At 42.6% G+C, this 20,854-nt stretch overlaps 3 protein-coding genes across 3 annotated transcripts in view; 1 reads left to right on the top strand and 2 right to left on the bottom strand.

Moving 5' to 3' along the window:
* Positions 1 to 20,854, top strand: part of LOC117821670 — a 393,061-nt gene that overhangs the window by 281,191 nt on the left and 91,016 nt on the right. The window lies entirely within an intron of this gene.
* On the bottom strand, positions 3,371 to 5,043 carry LOC117821573 (putative nuclease HARBI1). Its single transcript, XM_034695955.1, has 2 exons — positions 4,017 to 5,043; positions 3,371 to 3,915 (listed from the first exon to the last, which is right to left on the bottom strand). Exons 1-2 carry the CDS (start codon positions 4,870 to 4,872, stop codon positions 3,455 to 3,457), a joined length of 1,317 nt encoding a protein of 438 aa, XP_034551846.1. The 5' UTR covers positions 4,873 to 5,043; the 3' UTR covers positions 3,371 to 3,454.
* LOC117814104 (putative nuclease HARBI1) lies at positions 15,659 to 18,555 on the bottom strand. Its single transcript, XM_034685267.1, has 5 exons — positions 18,535 to 18,555; positions 17,052 to 17,551; positions 16,886 to 16,956; positions 16,202 to 16,476; positions 15,659 to 15,967 (listed from the first exon to the last, which is right to left on the bottom strand). The coding sequence occupies exons 1-5, from the start codon at positions 18,553 to 18,555 to the stop codon at positions 15,731 to 15,733; spliced, it is 1,104 nt and encodes a 367-aa protein (XP_034541158.1). The 3' UTR covers positions 15,659 to 15,730.

Raw genomic sequence — 20,854 nt, forward strand, 5'->3', positions numbered from 1 at the left:
ACCATTTCCCTGAAAAAACGAAACGATTTACGATAGGTACACCGGAATTCCTCTTGTCTACACTACGCCGGCCGGCACAGTTTGGTAGTGAGAGAAGACCCAGCCAGATGCAAGCAGGGTGGACCTTTTCTGTAGGATTTATTTTACAGTCATGGCTGACGCTGTTGCTGCACCAGCAAAAAGGAAGAGGACAGAGGAGCAAAAGAAATCCAAACGGGACAGTGACAGAGCACGAGCAAAAACAAGAGTGAACCTCGGCAGTGCTTTTACAAGATGGAGAGAACTGAGGGACTCAAAAGGAATGAAAACCGATCCCGAATTTGCCCGCTTCCTTATAGACAGGTATGTTATAATATATCTGATTTACAATTGTATTTCACTGTTACGATCGTTGGCAGCTAAGTCAAACTTTTGATGATGCTAACGTGTTAGCCACATGGCTAGCGCATTAGCATTAGCGTTAGCATTAGCGTTAGCATTAGCGTTAGCATTAGCGTTAGCATTAGCGTTAGCATTAGCGTTAGCGTTAGTGTCATGAATTGTAAACAAGGAAAGGTAAGCTATCTGTTGTACTGCCGATTATAATCCACAGCAGTCACACCTTAGTGCTTTCTTAAAAAGTTGAGTGTGTATTAATTAAATGATGATCAAGGTGACTTTTGCGGTGCTTGGCATGGCTGTAGTTGTTATAAACCAGGTACACTCTACAGTCAAACAAGTCCGTAGGCTACTGTGTTTTCGAAGCTACAGGTGTGCAGTGGCAGTGCCACATGGCGTGAATGTATGTGTCCGGTACAAAGTGTATTCATGTACATTTCTTGTGTCATGCAGAACAGGGGGAGCACTCCCTAAAGGCTGATTTATACTTCTGCGTAGGTGCTACGGCGTAGCCTACGCTGTGAGTCTGCGTAGCTCGCGTACCTACGCAGAGGCCTACGGACGTAGTTGACGCGCACCTCCTCCAAAATATAACTACGCGTCGAATCGACGCGTAGCGCTCGGCTGTGATTGGTCCGCTCGGCGGCATTGTATTTCCTGCATTTATAACATTTCCGGTATCGCCACCATTCACAACCTTTCACCGATTTAACCATGGACCAAGCCGACGAGAGACTGTGCAATGAAGTGAGGAGGTACCCTCATCTGTACGATTCGTCCTCGGTTCACTACAAAGACTGCCAGATGGCCGTGAATTCGTGGAGAGAAATCTCCACGAACACCGGGATGGAAATCCAAGATTGCACAAAGCGGTGGAAGAACAGTCGCGACAAGTTTGTCCGCCTCCGCAGGAAAATGTCTGCAAAGAGTGGCGATCCAGGGGGAAAGAAGGTTCCAGCCCTGTATATCTTTTTGTCCTGGCTCTCACCTCACATCAAGCATCGTGAGACAGAGTCTAACTACGATGAGAAGGTAAATATATTGTTTGAATCATTAACCCTATGTGCTTCACAAAGGGTAGCTAGCAGCCTGAGCTAACAATGCTAACGAGTTGTAAACACAGCGTGAACGTGCATGAAGCAGTTATAATGACCGTTGAATGTTGCCTTTCTGTGTGGTTTTGTGGTTTGTAAGAAACAGACTTGCATTATATCAGTGTCGCCATATAGCATTTTTAAATCACTGTCACCCATCACTGTGTGTAGGTAGAAATTGTCAGCATGTAATCATATGGACACATGTAATTTCAAAGTCACTGAATATTTTCTTTCTCTTTCATGATCCCAGATAGAAGCTAGATCCACTGCTGGATGCAGTGCCCAGCTAGAGCTTGCAGACACCTGGGGCTCCACCAGTGAACTCTCCCCATTGTATTCAGACTGTCCGTCACCTGCGCCCTCTCCATCTCCTGTCCTGCACCGGCCAACACCTGCACCCTCTCCATCGCCTGTCCTGCACCGGCCAACACCTGCACCCTCTCCATCGCCTGTCCTGCACCGGCCAACACCTGCACCCTCTCCATCGCCTGTCCTGCACCGGCCAACACCTGCGCCCTCTCCGTTGCCTGCTGCCCTTCCCTCCCAGTCATCCCCACTGCCCAATCTGCAATCTCCTCTAGCCTCTAGAGGAAAGAGGAAGAGAAAGGAGCAGGATGAGGCTGTGCAAGTGCGGCTGGAGCAACTGGAGCAACTGGAGGAGCGTAGACTCCAGTTGCAGCAGACACTATTGATGGGGACTGATGAATATGTGCGGTTTGGACAGACTGTGGCAGACCTCATTAGGAGGCTGCCAGAAGACCAGAGAGGAGCTGCGATGTTTGAGACGCACAGACTGTTGTTCCAGTGGCAGGAGAACATGGACAGTGTGCATTTGCAGCTACTTTGAGGATGTTGAAGTACTTGTATTAAGTTAAAAACTTGCACTAAAGTGTTCATTTGAGTGTGTTTTTTTGTATTCTAAACTTATTGTTCTTTAAACCACCACCAGGACAAGTCCTGTGTTTATTTAATTTTTTATTGTCTTATTTTTTCATATGTGCACTTTCATTTTTTATTCTTTTTTCCAGGGCAAGTCCTGTGTTTATTTAATTTTTTATTGCCTTATTTTTTCATATGTGCACTTTCATTTTTTATACTTTTTTCCAGGGCAAGTCCTGTGTTTATTTAATTTTTTATTGCCTTATTTTTTTCACATGTGCACTTTCTGATTGTTTTAGATGTTTCACAACCAAATAAAAAAGGTTTATTTGAATATAAACCTGTTCATGCCTCATTGATTTAACATTTCTGTAAAACTGTCATTATTTTACAGCTGACTACATTGTTACAGGTGTGTGACTTATCTAAATCCCTGTTTTTGTCAATGTAGAAGTCCTTTATATTAATTAAGCCTTTATCTGCCCAGTTTGAGAAGACACTATCCCCCAAGCCCAGCTTGAAAGAAAGTTCTTGGTGATTGGAGCATCATAAGACCCAGTACACCCCTGAGCTTCAATGAAATTGGAAGGATGAAATCATCTTTTAACTGCTCAGCAGGTATATCAAGTTTGCAAAATAGGATGGCTCCAAAGAGGCAACTAATTGCATTATTTTACTCAATTGATGCATTAATTAAATCTCCATATTTTAGTTTACAAATACGTTTTGGGTTTCTGGAAATTTTGACTCCCAAATACTCAAATTTATTAGACAAGATTCTAAAAGGCAGGTTTTCCAGAAAGTTGTGATCAAGACCTTCAGAGAGAAATGAAGGTACTTTTCTCCCAGTTGATGGTGAACTTTAATTTCTATTTTTAACTGTAACTAGCAGTTCCTCGCTACCCACATTCACTTCTAAACTCATCCTTTAGTTGATTAATAGGACACTCCAGGTACAGATTGACAACAAATATGTATTAGCAAAACTTTATTCTATGTGATCTTTAACAAAACAATAACACCAGTCTGAAAGCAATTTCACAACAAAACAGTACATATGTAAATGCCAACAGGACACAAGCTGCAACTATTCCAACAATTTAATGTGAGAGTTGGCCTCTGCACACAATGTCATTCTGCCATGGCACACTTCCACAAGGTGACTGAAAGAAAGCCATCAGGTCATTTCTCACACCGATGGCTGCTCTGGTGGATCGGCTCCTGGAAAGGACACGAGGGTCCAGGGGCTCACAAAGATTGGTGTCCCCTGCAACCACTCTTCGCCACTCGCCAGGATGAGTTGACCCAGCTGTCTCAGAGTCTGCAAAATTAGGAGGAATGTATCTGCTCCCCAGGGTGTTCACTTCATCAGTGTAGGCCAGGTAGTTGTGTAGAACTACACAAGCTTTCACAACATCAACAGATTTCTGGGGCAGAAACTCCAGGGCTCGCCCAAGAATCCTCCAACGTGCCACCATGATGCCGAATGAATTTTCGATCACCCGTCTGGCTCTGGAGTGTCGGTAGTTGTAGGTCTGTTTCTCCATTGTCATGTTTTTCCCTGTGAAGTAAAACATAGTGTGATTGAAGAGGGAATTTTGACCACAAACATGATTATACACATTGCACTTTAATATTAAACACATTTTGTCTGTGACATACCTGGAAAGGGACGCATGAGATTGCAGTGTAGGGGGAATGCAGCAACAATCACATGAGGAATTGGAACATCCGTTCCAGGGAGATCAGCTGGTGGAGGCAGGTTCAGTTTGTGCTCGAGCAGCATGGATCCAAATTTGCTCTCCTTGAAGATGCCCCCGTCACTTTCCCTTCCATATCCTCCAACATCAGCCATGGTAAATCGATACCTGGCGTCACAGGTGGCCATCAGCACGATGGAATGGGCTCCTTTGTAGTTGTAGTAGTCGCTCCCGGCTTGTGGCGGTGCCTTTACGTTGACATGCTTTCCATCTAAGCTGCCCACACAGTTAGGAAAGTTCCACAGTCTCCAAAAATCTGCTGCAATCGTCTCCCATTGTCCAACAGAAGGGCAGGGAAGGAACTCTGGCTGCAGTGCTTCCCACAAAGCTTTGCATACCTCAGACAGAATAGAAGACACCGTGCTAGACGCTAGCTTGTAGCTAGCAGCTACAGCCTGTTGGCTTCCACCTGAGGCCAAAATTCGAAGGGTAACTGCAAGTCTCTGAGTAATGTCTACAGGCATACTGTGTGTACTCTGGCGTGAGATAAAGGGCTGCAGACGACGAACCAAATCGTCGAATCTACTTGCCGACATGTGAAAATATCGGAAGTGCATTTCCTCATCCATGTCTCTCAGCGGTTGAACAAGAGCCAAAAACTCCCCCGTGCTCTGCCGAAACCGATTAAGCGGTCGTACGTTCCATCTCCTCCGACGTCTCCTCTCTTGTTTTCTTTTCAATAGCTTCAGTATGATCAACTGCTGCTCAACATTTATCAGCTCCAACGCCAAAATACTACGCTCGATGTCAGTCGCCATGTTTCACTGAATACAAACAAAGGAACTGACGGATTATACGAAGCAAAACCGGAAACTGGGGCTCTGACAAGCATAAAAAACACACTGCCAACTAGCGTTTAGGTGGAGTATTGCAGCGCGTCACAGACACTCCGACGCAGAAGTATGACATGTCCACATCTGCGTAGGTGCTACGGCGTAGCCTACGCCGTAGCACCTACGCAGAAGTATAAATCAGCCTTAAGTCCTTCCTTATACGGACCAAAGGGTCCAGGCTGCCTAAGGTTGGGAGGAACTTCCCCGACCTGAGGCATTTTATCAGGTCAGCCCAGCCCCTGAGCAGGAAAGGCGTGAAGGTGCTCTCAGAGAGGGAAGTTTACAGACTCAAGAAGCACATTGGTAGGGTGAAAGCTCAGATTGGTTATGATGATGATGATGATGATGATGATGATGAAGACTGTTAGGTGCTTTTTACTGACCACTCTTAGTGTTGTTTTTTATTTTGTACCCATGGGGGATTTTATTATCAGTACCCTGAACGGGGCCAGGTCTGATTTTAAACGTGCCGCTCTTTTTAAACTGATGGAGACTAAGCATGTTGATATTGTGTTTTTACAGGAGACCCACAGTACCTCAGACAATGAGAGTGACTGGAAGAGGGCTTTTAATGGGGAGGTGATTTTAAGCCACAGGTCCAGTCTGAGTGGGGGGGTGGGGATTTTATTCTCCAGGAGTTTCTTACCTTTTTCTTTTACTGTAGAGGAAGTTGTTCCAGGTGCTTTAATCAAAGTGAAAGCTGTGTTCGAGAATGTCAAACTTGTGTTTTTAAATGTCTATGCTCCCACCAATGGGGTGGAAAGGGTGCTATTTTTAAACATTTTAAACGAGTGTGTTGGAAACAGAGGATGATGGTTTTATGTTGTTTGGGGGGGATTTTAATGCACGGAGGTCCCAACCCTGGACAGAAACCATCCTGAGCCACACCCGCCTTCATCCCACACGTTCAGGCAGCTGACGGAGAGTCAGGAGCTGTCTGACGTGTGGAGGGTTTTAACAGTCAGCACAGACAGTTCACCTGGAGCCACAGTAGGGACAGGGTTTTATCTCAGGCCAGACTGGACCGCTTTTATTGTTTTAAACACCACTTAAATATTTTTAAACAGTGTTTTATTCAGCCTGTGGGTTTTAGTGATCACTGCTTAGTCTCCTGTCGTGTTTTTATCAAGAATATTCGTTTAAAGAGCGCCTATTGGCATTTTAACACAGCCCTTTTAACAGACCAGGCTTTTAGAAATGCTTTGAACTGTTTTTGGTCATCCCACAGAGAGAGCAGGCCTGCCTTCACTAACATACAGCAGTGGTGGGATGTTGGGAAGACCCAGATTAGACAGCTCTGCCAGCAGTTCACTCGAGGTGTCACTACAGACTTGGCCCGGTCTATGAGGGATCTGGAGACGCAGGTGATAGAGCTGCAAGTTCTAGCAGACTCTACGGCAAATCGAGGGCATTTAGAGTCCCTCAAGTCCAAAAAGTCAGCCATAGCCAACCTGCTGGGCGTCTCAGCACAGGGAGCTCTGGTCAGGTCCAGGTTTATGAACGTGGCCCACGTGGGCTGGAGCGCAAAAACGGACAAAAGGAAGATCATTCACAGCCTATGTGTGTGTGTGTGTTTTACAGGGCGACAGGAGATCTGGACTCCTTCCAGCAGGTTTGGTATTTTAAACAGGTCCTCTGCTCTGTGGCAGGGGACACGCTTCAGTTTGGAGGTGTGCTCATGTGAATCATGTATCTATTGTATGTATGCATTTATTTATTAAAATGACGTCAAAGTGTATGTAAGATTAATAATGTAGTTTTGATAGGAGCAGTCACTCACACTCACTCAAGCAACCTTTCAAGCAGGTAGAATACTTTCCTCCTTATAGGTTTCACTTGAATTTCTACACAATGGTGGTCCTCAGGTAAATAATATACATTTGACTTAGTGACATTTTACCTCTTTTGCTTCTCAACCTTTATTGACAGTATGGCAGTAGTGCCTATCCCCTCTGTTACGTGTCTGCAAGTCACATGACATGAAGGTCAGAGGTCATGGACAGGGACACTAACAAAAAGAAACATCAAACCCTCAAATACAAACAGATGTAAGGCCTTCGGGGTCTAAAAGGTGGAGTGGAGGTGTAAAGCTCCACAGCCACCCACTAATACTATAAAGAGGAGACAAACTAAGGAACAGGCCTAAACCAACTGTAATCTGAAAAAAACTCTCCTGAGAGATCAATCCTCTTTTTAATGATCCTTTAGTCACCCTCCTTCCCTCCACAATACACCCACAAACATACACACTCTCTCTCAACACACTCTTCAAAACAAACCCAGAGAAAACAACTGAAGGTGTTGTCTTCTCTGTTGCACACACCTAACTGAGGGAAAGGAGCTCCTTTTATTGAACAGCCAGGCTGATGAGCTCAAGCTGGGTACAATGAGGGCAGGTGCTCTCAATGATGGGCTCGTTAGGAGCCCTGGAGGTCACAGACTACCTCCATCTGTAACACATCCTATATGTACATTCAGGCTGTGCTTGTGACCTTCAACAACTCCCTCAATAACTTCCAGCGAAAGCTATCCTTTTCAGTGAGATTTGACCTGCAACTATTCTTCACAGGTTTTCAGTTTATCAGTGCTGAACTGCTGCTTTCAGGATTTCTCATGCCATGAGACTTGTCTGAGTTTTCATGAGCTTCCTGTTATGCATTGAAAGATTCAGAATGTATTTATTGTCATTTACATTTACACATACAAGGAATTTGACTTGGTGTTCTTCTGTGCTAAACAATCAACATACAAATAGATAATTTTAGAAAATAGATAAAATAATATTATAAATTAAACACAAAATGTTCAATGGAAGAACTGTGCAGGTATGTTTAACATTACATGCAGCGTAAACAGAAAATGTAAAGTCCAGTGTGCTTTAATGTTACACATAGATTCAGCCTTCATGTTACTGTAATGTTCTCTGACTGAATGAAGCTGTGAACAAGCATGGGTTTCCTCTGAGGTAATAATGTTATTTCAAATGTAATTATTAGGTTTTTTTATGATTTTCAATTGTATTTCTTTGTATTTCTGTGTTCATCTTGGGTGCAAGTACAAGGTTTGTGGTGATTTTGGAGTCACTGGTGGCAACGAGGGACGCATGGCGTACGAAAAGGCACGATTTCCACACTTTTCCGAAAAAGGCGAGGAGGCCTGAGGACACCTTTTCTTGAATAAATCCTAGATGCTTTAAGATAGATGGCTGAGCTTGCACAGTATTCACAAGGACCATAGGTGCAATGTGTGGTGTGATTTACAGACAGATGCTACCTTCCTAAGTGTCAAAGGTCACTGAAAAAATGGTAAAAACTCGCCTTTTTCTGTGTTTTTCATCAAAATTTCAGAAATGCTTTGAACTAGGAGTCTGAGCTGGCTGTATGTTCATCATGAGTGCATCTACAAGGTTTGTGGTGATTTTGGGGTCACTGGTGACAACCAGGGCCGCGTGGCGTACGAAAAGATGACTGAAAAAGGCGATTAGGCCTGACGACACCTTTTGTTTAATAAATCCCACAAGCTTTAAGATAGAGGGCTGAGCTCCTACAGTATTCACAAGGACCATAGGTAGAGTGTGTGGTGTGATTTTCAGACAGGTGCTACCTTCACAGGTGTGAAAATCCACCAAAAGGTGGTTAAAAGTCGCCTTTTTGAGATATTTTCAAGGAAATTTCAGAAATCCTTTGAGCTAGGAGGCTGAGCTGGCTGTATGTTCATCATGGGTGCATGTACAAGGTTTGTGGTGATTTTGGAGTCACTGGTGGCAACGAGGGCCGCGTGGCGTACGAAAAGGCACGATTTCCACACTTTACCGAAAAAAGGCGAGGAGGCCTGAGGACACCTTTTCTTGAATAAATCCTAGATGCTTTAAGATAGAGGGCTGAGCTTGCACAGTATTCATCATTACTATAAGTGCAATGTGTGGTGTGTTTTTCTGACAGGTGCTACCTCCCTAAGTGTCAAAGGTCACTGAAAAAATGGTAAAAACTCACCCTTTTCTGTGTTTTTCATCAACATTTCAGAAATGCTTTGAACTACAAGGCTGAGCTGACTGTATGTTAATCATGACCATGTGTACAAGGTTTGCTGTGATTTTGGAGTCACTGGTGACAACCAGGGCTGCGTGGCGTACGAAAAGTCGACTTTGTGAAAAAGGCAATTAGGCCCGAGGACACATTTTGCTTAATAAATCCCACAGGCTTTAAGATAGAGGGCTGAGCTCATACAGTATTCACAAGGACCATAGTTAGAATGCATGTTGTGATTTTCAGACAGGTGCTACCTTGCCAAGTGTGAAAGTTCATCAAAAAGTTTTGAAAAGTCGCCTTTTTTAGATATTTTCAAGGAAATTTCAGAAATCCTTTGAGCTACAAAGCTGAGCTGGCTGTATATTCATCATGGGTGCATGTACAAGGTTTGTGGTGATTAAGGAGTCACTGGTGGCAACGAGGGCCGCGTGGCGTACGAAAAGGCACGATTTCCACACTTTACCGAAAAAGGCGAGGAGGCCTGAGGACACCTTTTGTTTAATAAATCCCACAGGCTTTAAGATAGAGAGCTGAGCTCATACAGGATTCACTAGGACCATAGTTAGAATGCATGTTGTGATTTTCAGACAGGTGCTACCTTGCCAAGTGTGAAAGTTCATCAAAAAGTTTTGAAAAGTCGCCTTTTTGAGTTTTTATCAGTGAAATTTCAGAAATCCTTTGAGCTAGGAGGCTGAGCTGGCTGTGTGTTCATCATGAGTGCATGTACAAGGTTTGTGGTGATTTTGGGGTCACTGGTGACAACCAGGGCTGCGTGGTGTACGAAAAGGTGACTTTGTGAAAAAGGCGATTAGGCCTGACGACACCTTTTGTTTAATAAATCCCACAAGCTTTAAGATAGAGGGCTGAGCTCGTACAGTATTCACTAGGACCATAGTTAGAATGCATGGTGTGATTTTCAGACAGGTGCTACCTTCCCAGGTGTGAAAATCCACCAAAAGGTGGTTAAAAGTCGCCTTTTTGAGATATTTTCAAGGAAATTTAAGAAATCCTTTGAGCCACAAAGCTGAGCTGGCTGTATATTCATCATGGGTGCAAGTACAAGGTTTGTGGTGATTTTGTAGTCACTAGTGGCAACGAGGGACGCGTGGCGTACGAAAAGGCACGATTTCCACACTTTACCGAAAAAGGCGAGGAGGCCTGAGGACACCTTTTCTTGAATAAATCCTAGATGCTTTAAGATAGAGGGCTGAGCTTGCACAGTATTCATCATTACTATAAGTGCAATGTGTGGTGTGTTTTTCAGACAGGTGCTACATTCCTAAGTGTCAAAGGTCACTGAAAAAATGGTAAAAACTCACCTTTTTCTGTGTTTTTCATCAACATTTCAGAAATGCTTTGAAATAGGAGTCTGAGCTGGCTGTGTGTTCATCATGAGTGCATCTACAAGGTTTGTGGTGATTTTGGGGTCACTGGTGAAAACCAGGGCCGCGTGGCGTACGAAAAGGTGACTTTGTGAAAAAGGCGATTAGGCCTGACGACACCTTTTGTTTAATAAATCCCACAAGCTTTAAGATAGAGGGCTGAGCTCACACAGTATTCACAAGGACCATAGGTAGAGTGTGTGGTGTGATTTTCAGACAGGTGCTACCTTCCCAGGTGTGAAAATCCACCAGAAGGTGGTTAAAAGTCGCCTTTTTGAGATATTTTCAAGGAAATTTAAGAAATCCTTTGAGCCACAAAGCTGAGCTGGCTGTATATTCATCATGAGTGCATCTACAAGGTTTGTGGTGATTTTGGAGTCACTGGTGACAACCAGGGCTGCGTGGCGCACGAAAAGGTGACTTTGTGAAAAAGGCGATTAGGCCTGACGACACCTTTTGTTTAATAAATCCCACAAGCTTTAAGGTAGAGGGCTGAGCTCATACAGTATTCACAAGGACCATAGGTAGAGTGTGTGGTGTGATTTTCAGACAGGTGCTACCTTCCCAGGTGTGAAAATCCACCAAAAGGTGGTTAAAAGTCGCCTTTTTTAGATATTTTCAAGGAAATTTCAGAAATCCTTTGAGCTACAAAGTTGAGCTGGCTGTATGTTCATCATGGGTGCATGTACAAGGTTTGTGGTGATTAAGGAGTCACTGGTGGCAACGAGGGCCGCGTGGCGTACGAAAAGGCACGATTTCCACACTTTACCGAAAAAGGCGAGGAGGCCTGAGGACACCTTTTCTTGAATAAATCCTAGATGCTTTAAGGTAGAGGGCTGAGCTCGTACAGTATTCACAAGGACCATAGTTAGAATGCATGTTGTGATTTTCAGACAGGTGCCACCTTGCCAAGTGTGAAAGTTCATCAAAAAGTTTTGAAAAGTCGCCTTTTTTAGATATTTTCAAGGAAATTTCAGAAATCCTTTGAGCTACAAAGCTGAGCTGGCTGTATATTCATCATGGGTGCATGTACAAGGTTTGTGGTGAGGCGATTAGGCCTGACGACACCTTTTGTTTAATAAATCCCACAAGCTTTAAGATAGAGGGCTGAGCTCATACAGTATTCACAAGGACCATAGGTAGAGTGTGTGGTGTGATTTTCAGACAGGTGCTACCTTCCCAGGTGTGAAAATCCACCAAAAGGTGGTTAAAAGTCGCCTTTTTTAGATATTTTCAAGGAAATTTCAGAAATCCTTTGAGCCACAAAGCTGAGCTGGCTGTATATTCATCATGAGTGCATCTACAAGGTTTGCTGTGATTTTGGAGTCACTGGTGACAACCAGGGCTGCGTGGCGTACGAAAAGGTGACTTTGTGAAAAAGGCGATTAGGCCTGACGACACCTTTTGTTTAATAAATCCCACAGGCTTTAAGATAGAGGGCTGAGCTCGCACAGTATTTACTAGGACCATAGTTAGAATGCATGTTGTGATTTTCAGACAGGTGCTACCTTGCCAAGTGTGAAAGTTCATCAAAAAGTTTTGAAAAGTCGCCTTTTTGAGTTTTTATCAGTGAAATTTCAGAAATCCTTTGAGCTAGGAGGCTGAGCTGGCTGTGTGTTCATCATGAGTGCATCTACAAGGTTTGTGGTGATTTTGGGGTCACTGGTGACAACCAGGGCTGCGTGGTGTACGAAAAGGTGACTTTGTGAAAAAGGCGATTAGGCCTGACGACACCTTTTGTTTAATAAATCCCACAAGCTTTAAGATAGAGGGCTGAGCTCGTACAGTATTCACTAGGACCATAGTTAGAATGCATGGTGTGATTTTCAGACAGGTGCTACCTTCCCAGGTGTGAAAATCCACCAAAAGGTGGTTAAAAGTCGCCTTTTTGAGATATTTTCAAGGAAATTTAAGAAATCCTTTGAGCCACAAAGCTGAGCTGGCTGTATATTCATCATGGGTGCAAGTACAAGGTTTGTGGTGATTTTGTAGTCACTAGTGGCAACGAGGGACGCGTGGCGTACGAAAAGGCACGATTTCCACACTTTACCGAAAAAGGCGAGGAGGCCTGAGGACACCTTTTCTTGAATAAATCCTAGATGCTTTAAGATAGAGGGCTGAGCTTGCACAGTATTCATCATTACTATAAGTGCAATGTGTGGTGTGTTTTTCAGACAGGTGCTACATTCCTAAGTGTCAAAGGTCACTGAAAAAATGGTAAAAACTCACCTTTTTCTGTGTTTTTCATCAAAATTTCAGAAATGCTTTGAACTAGGAGTCTGAGCTGGCTGTGTGTTCATCATGAGTGCATCTACAAGGTTTGTGGTGATTTTGGGGTCACTGGTGACAACCAGGGCTGCGTGGTGTACGAAAAGGTGACTTTGTGAAAAAGGCGATTAGGCCTGACGACACCTTTTGTTTGATAAATCCCACAAGCTTTAAGATAGAGGGCTGAGCTCGTACAGTATTCACAAGGACCATAGGTAGAGTGTGTGGTGTGATTTTCAGACAGGTGCTACCTTCCCAGGTGTGAAAATCCACCAAAAGGTGGTTAAAAGTCGCCTTTTTGAGATATTTTCAAGGAAATTTCAGAAATCCTTTGAGCTAGGAGGCTGAGCTGGCTGTATATTCATCATGGGTGCAAGTACAAGGTTTGTCGTAATTTTGGAGTCACTGGTGGCAAGGAGGGCCGCGTGGCGTACGAAAAGGCACGATTTCCACACTTTACCGAAAAAGGCGAGGAGGCCTGAGGACACCTTTTCTTGAATAAATCCTAGATGCTTTAAGATAGAGGGCTGAGCTTGCACAGTATTCATCATTACTATAAGTGCAATGTGTGGTGTGTTTTTCAGACAGGTGCTACCTTCCTAAGTGTCAAAGGTCACTGAAAAAATGGTAAAAACTCACCTTTTTCTGTGTTTTTCATCAAAATTTCAGAAATGCTTTGAACTAGGGCTGTTTCCGAAATCGCCTCCTATACTAGCAGTACGTACTGATATGTCCAAAATTCAGTATGTAGTAAGTAGTATGTGAACAAGAGCAAAATCTGGAGTATGCCAAAACTCCCCGGATGTCTACTGATTCGGGAAAATTTCACAGCATGCATCAGACCAGTCTGCCTCGCGTACTGTTTCCCACAATGCACAGCGCTCGTTGACAGGTAGAGATGGAGCAGGGCGGCGACAACAACACGGCAGCATCAGTAGTGACCCAACGAGAAGAATACAAATGTAAGTAAATAGAATTTTTATAAATTGTAATATATTTGCTATCAGTAATTTATTTTAAAGCAGACAGAAATACAGTTGTGAGTTGGCTAACCTTATTGAAACGTCTGTAAAGCTGATGTTGAATATACCGTTAGATATAATGACAGCTGCGTTAACCAGCTGTAATTAATTAAGTTGACAGTTAAATTAATATCACAGTTCAATAACGTAACATCAATTCTAGGGACGGAGCAGGACACGGAGAACCTCATCCGTTGGCGGACTGCCAACAACCATTTATTTAGTGGCCGCCGGAATGCAAGCCAAAGAGGCTTCGAGTAAGTTAATGTTAGTTATATTACTGGTGAAAATATAGCTGCTCCGTTAGGTGGGATAAGTTATGTAGAGAAACACACACACACACACACACACACACACACACACACACACACACACACACACACACACACACACACACACACACACACACACACACACACACACACACACACATATGTATGTATGTATGTAAACTACCAGTCAAAAGTTTGGAAACACCTTCTCATTCAAGGGTCTGTATAATAATTATTAGAATATTTTGTTTTATATACATACAGGTCTTTTCTTCCTGCAGTGGTCAGACTATATAATATATATATGTATATATGTATATATGTATATATATATATATATATATATATATATATATATATATATATATATATATATATATATATATATATATATCAATGATAATTGTTTACCTCTTTAATTTTAATTGCTAATAACTTTTTAATAATTGATATTTTATAGGCTCTTGTTGGCTTTATATTTTTTTGCACTGTCTACTTTGCTACTGTGACACTTAAATTTCCCCGTTGTGGGACGAGTAAAGGACTATCTTATCTTATACATACATACATACATACATACACACATACATACATGTCTTATATATACATATGTATGTACATAATATGTGTGTGTGTGTGTGTGTGTGTGTCTGTGTGTATATGTGTATAGCTTATGTGTGTGTGCGCGTGTGTACACATATGTATAACCTTATTTTGTTTTGATAGAGAGTTTGTGAAAGACTGCTCCTTATTGGGCAAAATAGATCCCACCAAGGTGAAACAGAAGTGGGAAAATCTGAAACAGAAGTACAAGGTACGTATAACAAAGTAATTGTAGATTCCCCCTAACGTTGTTAACCAATTACCATGCTGTAGATTGTACGTTGATAGCTCAACAAGCTATTTGAGTGATGTGTATGTGTCATATAGGAAGTGAAGGCGCCCAGGACTGGCGTCAGTACGGAGGGAGGAGAGGCCACTGCTGCATCCTGGAAGTGGTATACAGTAATGGATGAGGTACTTGGCCACCGGCCAAGTATCACACCTCCAGTAACCATTGACTCCGGCAGCCAGGATGTAGTGGTGGTCACTCCTCCCTCCACTGTAGCAGGCGAGGCCAGGAGGAAGAAGAAAGAGGAGCCAGAGTGGGTCAAAGTTCTGAGGCAGATGACTGAGAGGGATGAAGAGAGGGAGGGGATCTATATGGAGAGGGAGCACAGGAGGGAGAGGGAAGCACTGGAGAGAGAGGAGAGGAAGGAGAAGGAGCAGGGGGAGAGAGAGGAGAAGAGGGAGCGAGAGCAGCTGGAGAGAGAGGAGAAAAGGGAGCGAGAACGTTTAGACAGAGAGGAGAAGAGAGAGAGAGAGAGTGGAGAGAGTGGTTAGAGAGGAGGGAAAGAGAGAATGTGGAAAGGGAGGACAGAAGGCAGAGAGAGTGGATGGCTCTCCTAGAGAGAGTCCTGAAATGAATGTTAAAAATGTAAAGAAAGATTAAAAAGTTGTTCAGTAAAGTTCATTTTGAAAGCAATGTGAGATTCATTTTTTGTGTGTCATTGGTTAGGTCATATAAAACACCATGTACAGTTTCAGTGATTTTAAAAAGCTGATAATTATAAAACATTTTATTTGTGCACTTAAAATCGAAAGGAAATATCAAGGTGCTGCTGGACTTATCATAGAAGCAACAGAGTAGAAAGGCAAGTTAAAAAATATATAATTCAACCAATTAAAATTGGAGCAAATTGATTTTAATAGAATGCAATTTAACACAGGAATTCAAAGAATATATGAAAGGTCAAAAGAAACACATTAAATCAATAGTTGTGGTCCTGCAGTGCAGGAATGGCAACAACAGGAACAGAAACCTCTGCAGCCAGCCTCTGCCTCAAATTGTCCCCTGGCACTTGACCCTCAGGGTTGGGCTGGTCATCAACCTCAGCCTGGATGGCCGGCTCCTCCATCTCTGGTTCCACCAGATCCCCATTGGAGAGGGAGAGGTTGTGGAGGAAGGCACAGGTGGACACCACCGCTGGCACAAAGGTGGCCTTCACCTACAGAAATAAACATCATTTTAATGCAATGACATCATGTCAATAAAACTTAAAGAAATGTAGTCTGAATAACGTTGCACTGTTACCGTTACCCTTACAATGTATTCTCTATAATTCAGTATAAATGCCCCCCCCCCCTCCCATATAACTTTTAGGCTCATCGAGCCTTCCTGCTGCTTCCAGCAGCTGTCAGAGTTATGTACAGTTAGATAAAACCATGGCACTTTCTCTCACCTCCAGGGCCTTGAGGAAGATGCTCCGCCACCGCGTCTTCATCATTCCAATTGCCCTCTCCACCACATACCTGGCCTTGGAATGATGCCGGTTGTACCTGGCCTGAACAGGGTTTTGCACCGGCTCCCTGTATGGGGTCAATAGGCTGATTGGTGCAGCAAGGCAGGGATACCCCCCATCCCCAAGGATGCACCAGCCACGAGGGGGGTACAGTTTCTCCACATAAATGGAGCTCCACCGCAGGACCCTGGCATCATGTACAGAACCAGGAAGCCCTGTGAACAAAGGTGATGTATAGTGAATGTTTCATTGTAGTTTACATTGTTTAGAATATATTCTGTTAAAAGAACGAGGTACAAACACTTTGGAGATGTGTTATTGAAAAGTTTCTACTGATGTGAAGTAAGTTCACAGTTGACAAATAAACGGTCTGTAGAAATTCAACACAAAGCTAATATGAGGTTAGAACTGTACTTGGGTGACAAAAACACTTTACATTTTGCAGGGATTGTTCATCTAAAAATACAAATTAATGCATTATCTCCTCAATCATGCTGATGGAAGATGGGGTGAAGATTAGAGTACATAATGACTAATTATGTATCGTTTTTAAAGAACTATCCCTTCAGGTGAGTAAGCTATATTGCTGTAACATGTTAATGTAATGTTGAGTTTCATTCATACCTGTAAATATATTCAGGAAGCGGCCTTTGTGATCACAGACCACCTGCAGCTGAATAGAGTAGAAAAGCTTCCTGTAGAAAAGACAAAATGTAATCTGCAGTTGGTGACATTGATATGAAACAAAAGCAATTATTTAATATGAAGGGGCATTGTTTATTCAGGTTACCTGTTAAGGTAGTCTTCCTTGTTTTCTGCAGGTGGCTTAATCCTGATGTGTGTCCCATCAATGCTGCCTGCCACTCTGTGGAAGGCACGGGAGCCAGCCAGATGGGCAAAGCCGTCCCCTATGCCCTCTAGCTCATCAGCATCAGGGAGATGGACCCCCCTATTGATGATGCTGATGATGTGTCCAGCGACTCGATGAACAACATCATGTACTGTGGAGGTGGGGATATCAAAGGCCTCTGACACCACCCGATACGAGGTGGCACTGGCCAGCCAATTTAAATAAATCCCCACCTCCAAGTCTTTCCCCCAGCCATGGTCCTTGGTGTACCCCAGACAGCTCACCAAGTTATTCACCGTCTGCCTTGACAGACGGAAATTCCTCTTCAGCTCTGCATTGCCAAGGTAGAGGCAGACAATGGCACTGTTATGGTTCAGGTGCTGATATGATCCTCGTATCAGCCCATGCTGCAAGAGTAGGGACAATTGCTTAAATGAGTGCTACATTTAGAATTAAATAAGTTGTACTGTAAGTGTAAGTACTGTTTCTGAATTGTTGTTTGCCTTGGTGTTATGTTACTGTTCTCTTAAATCACTGTCCAATTTAATTTTTAGTGTTTAGTTCAGCTTTCAGAAAACAATAAAGTGGCTCCCCAGAATAATATTTGTCAAAGAAAATGATTTATCTGACAGTTTCAAACTAAAGTGACAGGTCAGGAGCCAACATAAATGTCCTTCATTGACCTGAGAGAACACTTAATAAACTTAGACATGGGCTACTTACATCATATTCATTTTGCAGTAGCATGGTCAGAAGGTCCCTCCTTCTGGCAGCTTGCAGTCTTCTTCTTCTTCTTGCCACATTATGAGCTTGAAGCATCGACAACAAGGACATTTTGACTCTCCAGTTATCTACCATCCCAACACCACATTCCCTGCTTCTCCTCCTGTTTATATTGCACGTTCAATCAGCACAATTCACATCACACAGCTGGACAGTCATCTGCAATCAGTTGGGTCCCTATTGAATTATTACTATAGTATTCAAAGCTAAGTAAATTATTGCCCTTAATGTTTCAAAATCAAGACACACCACATTATCAAGTCGATAACCACTTAGGTTGTTGGAAAAAACATGACACAAGACGAGAACATTCGTGACTATCTTTTATTTTAATTATGTGGCAATCATTACAGGGGACGTAATGACTAAGACACCAAACAACAGAAACATACATTCAAACACTAACATTTAAGAAAAGGCACATACTTTAATTAAGGCAGGATAACAATGATAACATAATGTGATGCCAAATTAATGCATGGAAACAACCTCCAACTCCGTTACATATAAAGTGCCGTGATGTGAATCAAACACCGCCTAACTTAGTTCCTTATAGGCACTGCACATTTCACAGGTTCATTTTCATCCCTTTGACACTAATGAAAATCTTAATGAAACACTTTTCATTTGTCTCTCAGACCGTAACTGTATGCTGCGGCATAGCGGTGTCACCAGCTGGGCTATTGTTTACTTCTGCATTCCAGACTGGACACCAACGACACGGGTCCAGCATACTACAAAATAAAAGCTAACTGGCAGGCATACTACATGCTATTATCGCACGCAGTATGTAGTAGGCAGTACCTACTACATACTGCATCAGTAAGTAGTATGTAGCAGGCCGTTTCGGAAACAGCCAATGACCCCCGTACAACCTTAATTACGCACACAGGTCACACACATTCATTCATAATCTGCCGTTACAAACCATATCAATCTGTTTTAAATTGGAAGAATGCAAATGCAGTCTAAGGTCAAATATGGATTACTATCTCCTTAGATGTTGCGTACATGTATGTTCAATTGATGTATAACACTGCACTATGCCAAATTGTTTTGATTTAATGTGCAACTGCAATAATATGGGCGATACATTCAGAATGGACTGTAGGTTTTTCATCTTAAGGCTAACTGCTGAGGCTATGCCATATTTTTTAAAAATATTCTCTTACATTTTCTCCTCAGAAAAAGTTGATTCCTCACAAGATCAGGACGCGTCAAGTGATGAGGATGAGTCTGTTGAGTCGACCACTGAGGCAACAGGTGAAGACGGCCAGGAGAATACACCTTTACTTCCCACCACTGCTTCCAGTTCCACTCCTCCCAGTGCTCTTCTCAATCAAGGTTTGTTTTGGCTTGGGTTAGATCTTTTTTTAACTGAAGAAAGGTAGTATCTGCAATATAAACCTAACCTAATAAACCTTGTCTTACAGCTGAATACTGAGCCCTTCAAGTCATTTTGCAGCCAAACCATCCCCGCCACTCTGGCACTGTGGATAAGGTTTTGAATTGTGGTAAAAATAAAGGCACATATTCAGAGCTTCCTTTTTCGACTTAGGCTATTTAATGATAAATGACAATACTAAAAACATGCTAATCACTAATAACTGATCAGTAATATGTAGGGATGGGTACGAGAAACAGGACTAATTTGGCACCAGTTCCTGACTAGTCATTAAAGATATATTGCTGCTATCAGTGTTTATGTAACCTTAAGTCATTCTAACATAGCAGGCATTTTTCTTAACAGTCCCCTAATGATGAAGCTGCTGGCATCAGGTGATTATGTTTGACGTGCTGTAACTTTGTCTTTACATTCATGGCTGACAGGGCAAAACGTTCAGAAGTGTTGCTTCACTTTACATAATCTAATGAAAATGCAGCTAAAGGCAATATATGTCTAAAACATATTACTCCAGCAACCTCACGAAACACTTCAAAATACAATGTTTGATGAATCTGAAGCAGTGCAGCGTGTTTGACTGCTTTAGCAAAGCAGCTGCTGCAGCTAATGTTACTCCTAGCTGTCCCTCCCAGCACCTCCCAGCTCCAATGCAGATGGGGTTTACCAAACTAAAACAGTGACTGTCTCGACCTCATTGATTCAAGGTAACACGTACTATTGTTAAAATAAGTCCATAGTTATTAAATCAGGACACAGTCACAGTGTTTCCCCTAATGTTTTATGCATTTAACAAAAATATGGATAAGTATCTGTGTCGATAAGTATTACTTATATTGGTATCGATAAAATCCTAACAATACCCATACCTACTAATATGACAGATTAGGATTAATTATGTCCTTTCATAGTGACAGCAATGTGTCCAGTGATAGCCTAAAGAATGGCATTATGGCAGAATGTGCACTCTTATGTTACGATCAAAGACTGAACTTCATATTCACATACTAAACATAGCTTAAAGTGCATGCAGAAAAGTAAGGGATAATGTACTATTAGCAGGTTGTTATGGGAAAAAGAATCCAGACAGGGTGAGACAAGACCCCGACGTGAAGAGGAGGGTTCTTGACCACCCTAAACGGATTCTTTCCCCATAACAACCTGCTTACCATACATTATCCTGATATTCCCTTGCTACTTACTCAAAATACAAACACGTTGTTAAAAACATTGATTAAAGATGATTTTATTGATTTAAATGATTTCTGTTTACAGTTTTTAAAAATAGTCCCAGTGATTCCTCGTCAGTGATCGTTCCATGGTGATGGATTCTTCTCTGTCTGTTGTGGTGGATTTAACATGAAACTGTCCTCATTCAGCTCTCCTTCTTCTCTGAGCTCTGTGGTTCACACACCTTTAAAAAGAAACTAATGTCTGAACTTTGAACCCTGCTGCTATCATCACCACGGCTCATGGTTTAAGTTTCTCTGTAGAGATCACTAACCTAAAGTTTCTCTCACCTGCTCCACTCCATCATATTGATGGACAGGATCCAATA

This window comes from Notolabrus celidotus, chromosome 1 (assembly GCF_009762535.1).
Source record: "Notolabrus celidotus isolate fNotCel1 chromosome 1, fNotCel1.pri, whole genome shotgun sequence".
NCBI lineage: Eukaryota > Metazoa > Chordata > Actinopteri > Labriformes > Labridae > Notolabrus > Notolabrus celidotus.

What these genes read in the sequence shown, in the direction of transcription:
- LOC117821573 (XM_034695955.1), bottom strand. Translation starts at nt 4,872, where the DNA reads ATGGCGACTGACATCGAGCGTAGTATTTTGGCGTTGGAGCTGATAAAT. An exon ending in TCTCATGCGTCCCTTTCCAG is followed by an intron (nt 3,916 to 4,016) that starts GTATGTCACAGA and finishes TTTACTTCACAG; the next exon opens with GGAAAAACATGACAATGGAG.
- LOC117814104 (XM_034685267.1), bottom strand. Translation starts at nt 18,555, where the DNA reads ATGCCGCAGCATACAGTTACG. An exon ending in TGCCGCAGCATACAGTTACG is followed by an intron (nt 17,552 to 18,534) that starts GTCTGAGAGACA and finishes TTCTAAATGTAG; the next exon opens with CACTCATTTAAGCAATTGTC. An exon ending in AAGGAAGACTACCTTAACAG is followed by an intron (nt 16,957 to 17,051) that starts GTAACCTGAATA and finishes TCTTTTCTACAG; the next exon opens with GAAGCTTTTCTACTCTATTC.